Source organism: Mustelus asterias, unplaced genomic scaffold, assembly GCF_964213995.1.
Source record: "Mustelus asterias unplaced genomic scaffold, sMusAst1.hap1.1 HAP1_SCAFFOLD_2107, whole genome shotgun sequence".
NCBI classification, from domain to species: Eukaryota; Metazoa; Chordata; class Chondrichthyes; order Carcharhiniformes; family Triakidae; genus Mustelus; species Mustelus asterias.
Genome location: NW_027592052.1, coordinates 50,356 through 61,862, shown reverse-complemented (window position 1 = coordinate 61,862; position 11,507 = coordinate 50,356). Strand labels below are relative to the sequence as shown.

At 58.2% G+C, this 11,507-nt stretch overlaps 1 protein-coding gene across 1 annotated transcript in view; it reads right to left on the bottom strand.

The window, feature by feature from the left end:
- Nucleotides 1-1,129: 1,129 nt before the first annotated feature.
- Nucleotides 1,130-11,507, bottom strand: part of LOC144489302 (cap-specific mRNA (nucleoside-2'-O-)-methyltransferase 1-like) — a gene marked incomplete at both ends in the record, with an annotated part of 36,780 nt that continues 26,402 nt past the window's right edge. Inside the window, 3 exons of the mRNA XM_078207178.1 lie at nt 1,130-1,242; nt 9,337-9,449; nt 10,249-10,296. Coding sequence (XP_078063304.1) covers nt 1,130-1,242; nt 9,337-9,449; nt 10,249-10,296 — 274 coding nt within the window. The remainder of the gene's footprint in view (nt 1,243-9,336; nt 9,450-10,248; nt 10,297-11,507) is intronic.

Here is an 11,507-nt window from a genome sequence, read left to right as displayed (position 1 = left end):
CACGCCCTCAAAATATAAACACCCACCCCCAAAAATATAAACACCCACCCCCAAAATATAAACACCCGCCCCCCATATAAACACCCACCCCCAAAATACAAACACCCACCCCCAAAATATAAACACCCGCCCCCAAAATACAAACACCCGCCCCCAAAATACAAACACCCGCCCCCAAAATATAAACACCCGCCCCCAAAATACAAACACCCACCCCCAAAATATAAACACCCGCCCCCCAAATATAAACACCTGCCCCCAAAATACAAACTCCCACCCCCAAAATATAAACACCCACCCCACAAAATATAAACACCCGCCCCCCCAAAATATAAACACCCGCCCCCAAAATATAAACACCCGCCCCCCCAAAATATAAACTCCCACCCCCAAAATACAAACACCCACCCCCAAAATATAAACACCCGCCCCCCCAAAATATAAACTCCCACCCCCAAAATATAAACTCCCGCCCCCAAAATATAAACACCCGCCCCCCCAAAATATAAACTCCCACCCCCAAAATACAAACACCCACCCCCAAAATATAAACACCCGCCCCCCCAAAATATAAACTCCCACCCCCAAAATATAAACACCCACCCCCAAAATATAAACACCCGCCCCCAAAATATAAACACCCGCCCCCAAAATATAAACACCCGCCCCCAAAATATAAACACCCGCCCCCAAAATATAAACACCCGCCCCCAAAATATAAACACCCGCCCCCAAAATATAAACACCCGCCCCCAAAATATAAACACCCGCCCCCAAAATATAAACTCCCGCCCCCAAAATATAAACACCCGCCCCCAAAATATAAACACCCGCCCCCAAAATATAAACACCCGCCCCCCAAAATATAAACTCCCACCCCCAAAATACAAACACCCACCCCCAAAATATAAACACCCGCCCCCCCAAAATATAAACTCCCACCCCCAAAATATAAACTCCCGCCCCCAAAATATAAACACCCGCCCCCCCAAAATATAAACTCCCACCCCCAAAATACAAACACCCACCCCCAAAATATAAACACCCGCCCCCAAAATATAAACACCCACAAAAAAACGCAGAGAAATCTCAGCACGCCAGGTGAGGTTTTGCAAGAAATCAGGGGTACCCACTGAAAGGGAGTAATGGAATCCGGGGGTAAGTCATACGTTGATTCCTTCGACAGGAGGTTGTGGAAGTATTTCCTCTTGGAGTTCCGACTGTAGCACATTGTCCATGGATCTAGAGGGAGAGACAAGGAGGGAGGCGGATGTGATCACCAGCAGCCACAGAAAAAAGCAAATTGAGAGGCTGAAAACAGCTGGGATGGGGTATGGGTCAAAATCAGAGGCGTAAATGTTGGGGTCAGGGGGTTAACGTCGGGGTCAGGGGGCTACCGTCAGGGTCAGGGGGCTACCGGGGTCAGGGGGCTACCATCCGGGGCCGGGGGTCGAACGCCGGGGCCGGGGGTTAACGCCGGGGTCGGGGGGTTAATGCCAGGGTCGGGGGTTAATGCCAGGGTCGGGGGGTTAATGCCGGGGTCAGGGGTTAATGCCGGGGTCAGGGGGTTAATGCCAGGGTCGGGGGTTAATGCCGGGGTCGGGGGTTAATGCCAGGGTCGGGGGTTAATGCCGGGGTCAGGGGGTTAATGCCAGGGTCGGGGGTTAATGCCAGGGTCGGGGCTTAATGCCGGGGTCAGGGGGTTAATGCCGGGGTCAGGGGGTTAATGCCAGGGTCGGGGGTTAATGCCAGGGTCGGGGGGTTAATGCCAGGGTCGGGGGTTAATGCCAGGGTCGGGGGTTAATGCCAGGGTCGGGGGTTAATGCCGGGGTCGGGGGTTAATGCCAGGGTCGGGGGTTAATGCCAGGGTCGGGGGTTAATGCCAGGGTCGGGGGTTAATGCCAGGGTCGGGGGTTAATGCCAGGGTCGGGGGTTAATGCCGGGGTCAGGGGGTTAATGCCAGGGTCGGGGGTTAATGCCAGGGTCGGGGGTTAATGCCGGGGTCAGGGGGTTAATGCCAGGGTCGGGGGTTAATGCCAGGGTCGGGGGTTAATGCCAGGGTCGGGGGTTAATGCCAGGGTCGGGGGTTAATGCCAGGGTCGGGGGTTAATGCCAGGGTCGGGGGTTAATGCCGGGGTCGGGGGTTAATGCCAGGGTCGGGGGTTAATGCCGGGGTCAGGGGGTTAATGCCGGGGTCAGGGGGTTAATGCCGGGGTCAGGGGTTAATGCCAGGGTCGGGGGTTAATGCCGGGGTCAGGGGGTTAATGCCAGGGTCGGGGGTTAATGCCAGGGTCGGGGGTTAATGCCGGGGTCGGGGGTTAATGCCGGGGTCAGGGGGTTAATGCCAGGGTCGGGGGTTAATGCCAGGGTCGGGGGTTAATGCCAGGGTCGGGGGTTAATGCCAGGGTCAGGGGGTTAATGCCGGGGTCAGGGGGTTAATGCCAGGGTCGGGGGTTAATGCCAGGGTCGGGGGTTAATGCCAGGGTCGGGGGTTAATGCCGGGGTCAGGGGGTTAATGCCAGGGTCGGGGGTTAATGCCGGGGTCAGGGGGTTAATGCCAGGGTCGGGGGTTAATGCCAGGGTCGGGGGTTAATGCCAGGGTCGGGGGTTAATGCCAGGGTCGGGGGTTAATGCCAGGGTCGGGGGTTAATGCCGGGGTCGGGGGTTAATGCCAGGGTCGGGGGTTAATGCCGGGGTCAGGGGGTTAATGCCAGGGTCGGGGGTTAATGCCAGGGTCGGGGGTTAATGCCAGGGTCGGGGGTTAATGCCAGGGTCGGGGGTTAATGCCAGGGTCGGGGGTTAATGCCAGGGTCGGGAGTTAATGCCAGGGTCGGGGGTTAATGCCAGGGTCGGGGGTTAATGCCGAGGTCAGGGGTTAATGCCAGGGTCGGGGGTTAATGCCAGGGTCGGGGGTTAATGCCGAGGTCAGGGGTTAATGCCGAGGTCAGGGGGTTAATGCCGGGGTCGGGGGTTAATGCCAGGGTCGGGGGTTAATGCCGGGGTCAGGGGGTTAATGCCAGGGTCGGGGGTTAATGCCAGGGTCGGTGGGTTAATGTGGGGGTCGAGGGGCTAACGTTGGGGTCGGGGGTCACTGTCGTGGTCAGGGGGTTAATGCAGGGGTAAGTTTGATCAGTAAGTTTGTCGCCCACAAATGACCTGGAGGAGGAAGTGGAGGGATGGGTTGGTAAGTTTGCCGATGACACAAAGGTTGGTGGGGTTGTGGATAGTCTGGAGGGATGTCAGAAGTTACAGACGGACATAGATAGGATGCAAAACTGGGCGGACAAGTGGCAGATGGACTTCAACCCAGATAAATGCGTAGTGGTCCATTTTGGCAGGTCAAATGTGATGAAGGAGTACAATATAAAGGGAAAGACTCTTAGCAGTGTAGAGGATCAGAAGGACCTTGGGGTCCGGGTCCATAGGACTCTAAAATCGGCCCCGCAGGTGGAGGAGGTGGTTAAGAAGGCGTATGGCGTGCTGGCCTTTATCAATCGAGGGATTGAGTTTAGGAGTCGGGAGATAATGATGCAGCTATATAAGACCCTCGTCAGACCCCACTTGGAGTACTGTGCTCAGTTCTGGTCGCCTCATTACAGGAAGGATGTGGAAAAGATTGAAAGGGTGCAGAGGAGATTTACAAGGATGTTGCCTGGATTGGTTGGCATGCCTTATAAGGATAGGTTGAGGGAGCTCGGTCTTTTCTCCTTGGAGAGACGAAGGATGAGAGGTGATCTGATAGAGGTGTACAAGATGTTGAGAGGTATAGATGGGTTGGATTCTCAGAGGCTTTTTCCCAGGGTTGAAATGTCTGCTACGAGAGGACACAGGTTTAAGGTGCTGGGGAGTAGGTACAGGGGAAATGTCAGGGGTACGTTTTTCACTCAGAGGGTGGTGGGTGAGTGGAATCGGCTGCCGTCAATGGTGGTGGAGGCAAACTCGATAGGGTCTTTTAAGAGACTTCTGGATGAGTACATGGGACTTAATAGGATTGAGGGTTATAGGTAAGCCTATATATAGGCCGAGGTAGGTAGGGACATGACCAGCGCAACTTGTGGGCCGAAGGGCCTGTTTGTGCTGTAGTTTTTCTATGTTCTATAACCAATCCAGTTACATTTTCCTCCAAATCATTTATATATATTACAAACAGCAAAGGTCCCAGCACTGATCCCTGAGGAACACCGCTTGTCACAGCACTCCATTCAGAAACGCACCCTTCCACTGCTACCCTCTGTCTTCTTTGACCGAGCCAGTTTTGTATCCACCTTGCCAGCTCAACTCTGATCCCATGCGACTTCACCTTCTGCACCAGTCTGCCATGAGGGACCTTGTCAAAGGCCTTACTGAAGTCCACGTAGACAACATCCACTGCCCTACCCTCATCAATCATTCCTCAGGGATCAGTGCTGGGACCTTTGCTGTTTGTAATATATATAAATGATTTGGAGGAAAATGTAACTGGTTTGATTAGTAAGTTTGCGGACGACACAAAGGTTGGTGGATTTGCGGATAGCGATGAGGACCATCAGAGGATACAGCAGGATATAGATCGGTTGGAGACTTGGGCGGAGAGATGGCAGATGGAGTTTAATCCGGACAAATGTGAGGTAATGCATTTTGGAAGGTCTAATACAGATAGGAAATATACAGTAAATGGCAGAACCCTTAGGAGTATTGATAGGCAGAGGGATCTGGGTGTACAGGTACACAGGTCACTGAAAGTGGCAACACAGGTGGAGAAGGTAGTCAAGAAGGCTTCCGGCACGCTTGCCTTCATCGGCCGGGGCATTGAGTTTAAAAATTGGCAAGTCATGTTGCAGCTTCATAGAACCATAGTTAGGCCTCACTTGGAATATAGTGTTCAATTCTGGTCGCCACACTACCAGAAGGATGTGGAGGCTTTGGAGAGGGTACAGAAAAGATTTACCAGGATGTTGCCTGGTATGGAGGGCATTAGCTATGAGGAGAGGTTGGAGAAACTTGGTTTGTTCTCACTGGAGCGACGGAGGTTGAGGGGAGACCTGATAGAAGTCTACAAGATTATGAGGGGCATGAACAGAGTGGATAGTCAGAAGCTTTTTCCCAGGAGTCAATTACTAGGGGGCACAGGTTTAAGGTGCGAGGCGCAAGGTTTAAAGGAGATGTACGAGGCAGATTTTTTACACAGAGGGTGGTGGGTGCCTGGAACTCGTTGCCGGGGGAGGGAGTGGAAGCAGATACGGTCGTGACTTTTAAGGGGCATCTTGACAAGTACATGAATGAGATGGGAATAGAGGGATATGGTCCCCGGAAGGGTAAGGGTTTTAGTTCAGTCGGGCAGCATGGTCGGTGCAGGCTTGGAGGGGCCGAAGGGCCTGTTCCTGTGCTGTAATTTTCTTTGTTCTTTTGCTTTCTGCCGAACTCTCTATCGTCACAATTCAGGACCTCATCCCTTTTCCTGCCTCCGTCCTTGCTGCCCATTTGTACAACAACCTCTGGCTGCTCCCCCACCCCCTTCAGAACAGGGTCGGGGGGGGGCGGGGGGGGGGGGGTTAGTATCAGTCTGGGGGGGGGGGTTAGTATCAGTCTGGGGGGGGTTAGTATCAGTCTGGGGGGGGTTAGTATCAGTCTGGGGGGGGTTAGTATCAGTCTGGGGGGGGTTAGTATCAGTCTGGGGGGGGTTAGTATCAGTCTGGGGGGGGGTTAGTATCAGTCGGGGGGAGGGTTAGTATCAGTCGGGGGGGTTAGTATCAGTCTGGGGGGGTGAGTATCAGTCCGGGGGGGGGTGAGTATCAGTCCGGGGGGGGTTAGTATCAGTCTGGGGGGGGGTTAGTATCAGTCTGGGGGGGGTGAGTAACAGTCTGGGGGGGGTTAGTATCAGTCTGGGGGGGATTAGTATCAGTCTGGGGGGGGGGTGAGTATCAGTCTGGGGGGGGGTTAGTATCAGTCTGGGGGGGGTTAGTATCAGTCTGGGGGGGGGGGGTTAGTATCAGTCCGGGGGGGGGGGGTTAGTATCAGTCTGGGAGGGATTAGTATCAGTCTGGGGGGGGGGGGTTAGTATCAGTCTGGGGGGGGTTAGTAAGAGTCTGGGGGGGGAGGTTAGTATCAGTCTGGGGGGGGAGGTTACTATCAGTCTGGGGGGGGTTAGTATCAGTCTGGGGGGGGTTAGTATCAGTCTGGGGGGGGGGGGTGAGTATCAGTCTGGGGGGGGGTTAGTATCAGTCTGGGAGGGGGGGGTGAGTATCAGTCCGGGGGGGGGTTAGTATCAGTCCGGGGGGGGGTTAGTATCAGTCTGGGGGGGGGGTTAGTATCAGTCTGGGGAGGGTGAGTATCAGTCTGGGGAGGGTGAGTATCAGTCTGGGGGGGGGGGGGGGGGGGTGAGTATCAGTCTGGGGGGGGTTAGTATCAGTCTGGGGGGGTTAGTATCAGTCTGGGGGGGGGGTTAGTATCAGTCTGGGGGGGGTTAGTATCAGTCTGGGGGGGGTGAGTATCAGTCTGGGGGGGGGGTTAGTATCAGTCTGGGGGGGGGGGTTAGTATCAGTCTGGGGGGGGTTAGTATCAGTCTGGGGGGGGGGGGTGAGTATCAGTCCGGGGGGGGGTTAGTATCAGTCCGGGGGGGGGTTAGTATCAGTCTGGGGGGGGGTTAGTATCAGTCTGGGGAGGGTGAGTATCAGTCTGGGGGGGGGTGGTGAGTATCAGTCTGGGGGGGTTAGTATCAGTCCGGGGGGGGGGGGGTTAGTATCAGTCCGGGGGGGGGGGGGTGAGTATCAGTCCGGGGGGGGGTTAGTATCAGTCCGGGGGGGGTTAGTATCAGTCTGGGGGGGTTAGTATCAGTCTGGGGGGGTTAGTATCAGTCTGGGGGGGTTAGTATCAGTCTGGGGGGGTTAGTATCAGTCTGGGGGGGGTTAGTATCAGTCTGGGGGTGGGTTAGTATCAGTCTGGGGAGGGTGAGTATCAGTCTGGGGGGGGGTGAGTATCAGTCTGGGGGGGGTTAGTATCAGTCTGGGGGGGGTTAGTATCAGTCTGGGGGGGGGGGTTAGTATCAGTCTGGGGGGGGTTAGTATCAGTCCGGGGGGGGGGGGGGGGTTAGTAACAGTCCGGGGGGGGGGGGGTTAGTATCAGTCTGGGGGGGGGGGGGTTAGTATCAGTCTGGGGGGGGTTAGTATCAGTCTGGGGGGGGGGGGGGTTAGTATCAGTCTGGGGGGGGGGTAGTATCAGTCTGGGGGGGTTAGTATCAGTCTGGGGGGGGTTAGTATCAGTCTGGGGGGGGGTTAGTATCAGTCTGGGGGGGGTGAGTATCAGTCTGGGGGGGGTTAGTATCAGTCTGGGGGGGGGTGAGTATCAGTCTGGGGGGGGGTTAGTATCAGTCTGGGGGGGGTTAGTATCTGTCTGGGGGGGTTAGTATCAGTCTGGGGGGGGGTAGTATCAGTCTGGGGGGGGGGTTAGTATCAGTCTGGGGGGGTTAGTATCAGTCTGGGGGGGGGGGTTAGTATCAGTCTGGGGGGGGGTGAGTATCAGTCTGGGGGGGGGTGAGTATCAGACCGGGGGGGGGGGTTAGTATCAGTCTGGGGGGGGGGGGGGGCGGTGAGTATCAGTCTGGGGGGGGGTTAGTATCAGTCTGGGGGGGGGTTAGTATCAGTCTGGGGGGGTTAGTATCAGTCTGGGGGGGTTAGTATCAGTCTGGGGGGGGTTAGTATCAGTCTGGGGGGGGTTAGTATCAGTCTGGGGGGGGTTAGTATCAGTCTGGGGGGGGTTAGTATCAGTCGGGGGGGGTTAGTATCAGTCGGGGGGGGTTAGTATCAGTCTGGGGGGGGTGAGTATCAGTCCGGGGGGGGGGGGTGAGTATCAGTCCGGGGGGGGTTAGTATCAGTCTGGGGGGGGGGGGTTAGTATCAGCCTGGAGGGGGTGAGTAACAGTCTGGGGGTGGGTTAGTATCAGTCTGGGGGGGGTTAGTATCAGTCTGGGGGGGGGGGGGGTGAGTATCAGTCTGGGGGGGGGTTAGTATCAGTCTGGGGGGGGGTTAGTATCAGTCTGGGGGGGGGGGGGGGGGGGTTAGTATCAGTCCGGGGGGGGGGGGGTTAGTATCAGTCTGGGGGGGGTTACAATCAGTCTGGGGGGGGGTTAGTATCAGTCTGGGGGGGGGTTAGTATCTGTCTGGGGGTGGTTAGTATCAGTCTGGGGGGGGGGGTTAGTATCAGTCTGGGGGGCGGTTAGTATCAGTCTGGGGGGGGGGTTGGTATCAGTCCGGGGGGGGTGGGTTAGTATCAGTCTGGGGGGGGGGTGAGTATCAGTCTGGGGGGGGTTAGAATCAGTCTGGGGGGGGGTTAGTATCAGTCTGGGGGGGGGTTAGTATCAGTCTGGGGGGGGGGTTAGTATCAGTCTGGGGGGGGGGGTTAGTATCAGTCTGGGGGGCGGTTAGTATCAGTCTGGGGGGGGGTTAGTATCAGTCTGGGGGGGGTTAGTATCAGTCCGGGGGGGGGTTAGTATCAGTCCGGGGGGGGTTAGTATCAGTCTGGGGGGGGTTAGTATCAGTCTGGGGGGGGGTTAGTATCAGTCTGGGGGGGAGGTGGGGGTTAGTATCAGTCTGGGCGGGGGGGGGTTAGTATCAATCTGGGGGGGGTTAGTATCAGTCCGGGGGGGGGTTAGTATCAGTCCGGGGGGGGTTAGTATCAGTCCGGGGGGGGTTAGTATCAGTCCGGGGGGGGTTAGTATCGGTCTGGGGGGGGTTAGTATCAGTCTGGGGGGGGGGGGTTAGTATCAGTCTGGGGGGGGGTTAGTATCAGTCTCGGGGGGGGTTAGTATCAGTCTGGGGGGGGTTAGTATCAGTCTGGGGGGGGGGTTAGTATCAGTCTGGGGGGCGGTTAGTATCAGTCTGGGGGGGGGTTAGTATCAGTCTGGGGGGGGGGTGGGGGTTAGTATCAGTCTGGGGGGTGGGGGTGGGCGTTAGTATCAGTCTGGGGGGGGGGTTAGTATCAGTCTGGGGGGGGTTAGTATCAGTCTGGGGGGGGTTAGTATCAGTCTGGGGGGGTGAGTATCAGTCCGGGGGGGGTTAGTATCAGTCCGGAGGGGGTTAGTATCAGTCCGGGGGGGGTTAGTATCAGTCTGGGGGGGGGGGTGGGGGGTGAATATCAGTCTGGGGGGGGGTTAGTATCAGTCTGGGGGGGTTAGTATCAGTCTGGGGGGGGGTTAGTATCAGTCTGGGGGGGGGGGGGGGTTAGTATCAGTCTGGGGGGGGGGGGGTGAGTATCATTCCGGGTGGGTTAGTGTTATTGCAGGGTTGAGCTCCCTGTTACTCGGTACAAGGCTGTTCTTCACAGACAGCGACGCGGGTTATTATGGGATGGAAGAATGGCTTACCGTTCACTGTTTTAATGATGTGCAGGCCTGTGGGGAGAAAGTGTCGATCATCGCGGCCTGTGTAGGAGAGACGGGGCATCCCACTCGAACCCTTGGTGATTTTCATTTCTAACCTGCAAATAAACAGCTTTCAAACACATTCCCACAACAGAACCCATTCCCCTGCAACACCACGCACCAACTCTCACTGGGTACGGGTTCCACACACACCAACTCTCACTGGGTACGGGTCCCACACACACTGACACTCACTGGGATACGGGTCCCACACACACTGACTCTCAGTGGGGTACGGGTCCCACACACACTGACTCTCACTGGGGTACGGGTCACACACACACACTCTGACTCTCAGTGGGGTACGGGTCCCACACACACTGACACTCACTGGGCTACGGGTCCCACACACGCTGACTCTCACTGGGGTACGGGTCCCACACACGCTGACTCTCACTGGGGTACGGGTCCCACACACACTGACTCTCACTGGGATACGGGTCCCACACACACTGACTGTCACTGGGGTACGGGTCCCACACACACTGACTCTCACTGGGGTGCGGGTCCCACACACGCTGACTCTCACTGGGGTACGGTCCCACACACACTGACTCTCACTGGTGTACGGGTCCCACACACACTGACTCTCACTGGGGTACGGGTCCCACACACACTGACTCTCACTGGGACACGGGTCCCACACACACTGACTCTCACTGGGACACGGGTCCCACACACACTGACTCTCACTGGGGTATGGGTTCCACACACACTGACTCTCACTGGGGTACGGGTTCCACACACACTGACTCTCACTGGGTACGGGTCCCACACACACTGACTCTCACTGGGGTACGGGTTCCACACACTGACTCTCACTGGGGTACGGGTTCCACACACACTGACACTTACCGTACAAATATCCTCTCCATTTCCTCAAGCCGATAAACTTCCTTCACCCTGAACACAAGACAGCAGCTCAGAAATACATCACCAAAACGGGATGGAGAGGGGGAACGGGGCGAGGGGGGAACGGGGCGAGGGGGAACGGGGCGAGGGGGAACGGGGCGAGGGGGAAACGGGGCGAGGGGGGGAACGGGGCGAGGGGAGGGCGAGGGGGAACGGGGCGAGGGGGAACGGGGCGAGGGGGGAACGGGGCGAGGGGGAACGGGGCGAGGGGGAACGGGGCGAGGGGGAACGGGGCGAGGGGGAACGGGGCGAGGGGGAACGGGGCGAGGGGGAACGGGGCGAGGGGGAACGGGGCGAGGGGGAACGGGGCGAGGGGGAACGGGGCGAGGGGGGAACGGGGCGAGGGGGAACGGGGCGAGGGGGAACGAGGCGAGGGGGAACGGGGCGAGGGGGAACGGGGCGAGGGGGAACGGGGCGAGGGAATGGGTGAGGGGGTACAGGGCGAGGGGATGAGGGTACAGGGTGAGGGGGTGGGGGTACAGGGGAGGGGGTGGGGGTACAGGGGTGAGGGGGTGGGGGTACAGGGCGAGGGGGTCGGGGTACAGGGTGAGGGGGTGAGGGTACAGGGCGAGGGGGTGGGGGTACAGGACGAGGGGGTGAGGGTACAGGGCGAGGGGGTGGGGGTACAGGACGAGGGGGTGGGGGTACAGGACGAGGGGGTGGGGGTACAGGACGAGGGGGTGAGGGTACAGGGCGAGGGGGTGGGGGTACAGGACGAGGGGGTGAGGGTACGGGGCGAGGGGGTGAGGGTACAGGGCGAGGGGATGAGGGTACAGGGTGAGGGGGGTGGGGGTACAGGGTGAGGGGGTGGGGGTACAGGGTGAGGGGGTGGGGGTACAGGGCGAGGGATGAGGGTACAGGGTGAGGGGGTGGGGGTACAGGACGAGGGGGTGAGGGTACAGGGTGAGGGGGTGAGGGTACAGGGCGAGGGGGTGGGGGAACAGGGTGAGGGGGTGGGGGTACGGGGTGAGGGTACAGGGCGAGGAGATGGGGGTACAGGGTGAGGGGGTGGGGGTACGGGGTGGGGGTACAGGGCGAGGAGATGGGGGTACAGGGTGAGGGGGTGGGGGTACGGGGTAGGGGTACAGGGTGAGGAGATGGGGGTACAGGGTGAGGGGGTGGGGGTACAGGGCGAGGGGGTGGGGGTACAGGGCGAGGGGGTGGGGGTACAGGGTGAGGGGGTGGGGGTACAGGGTGAGGGG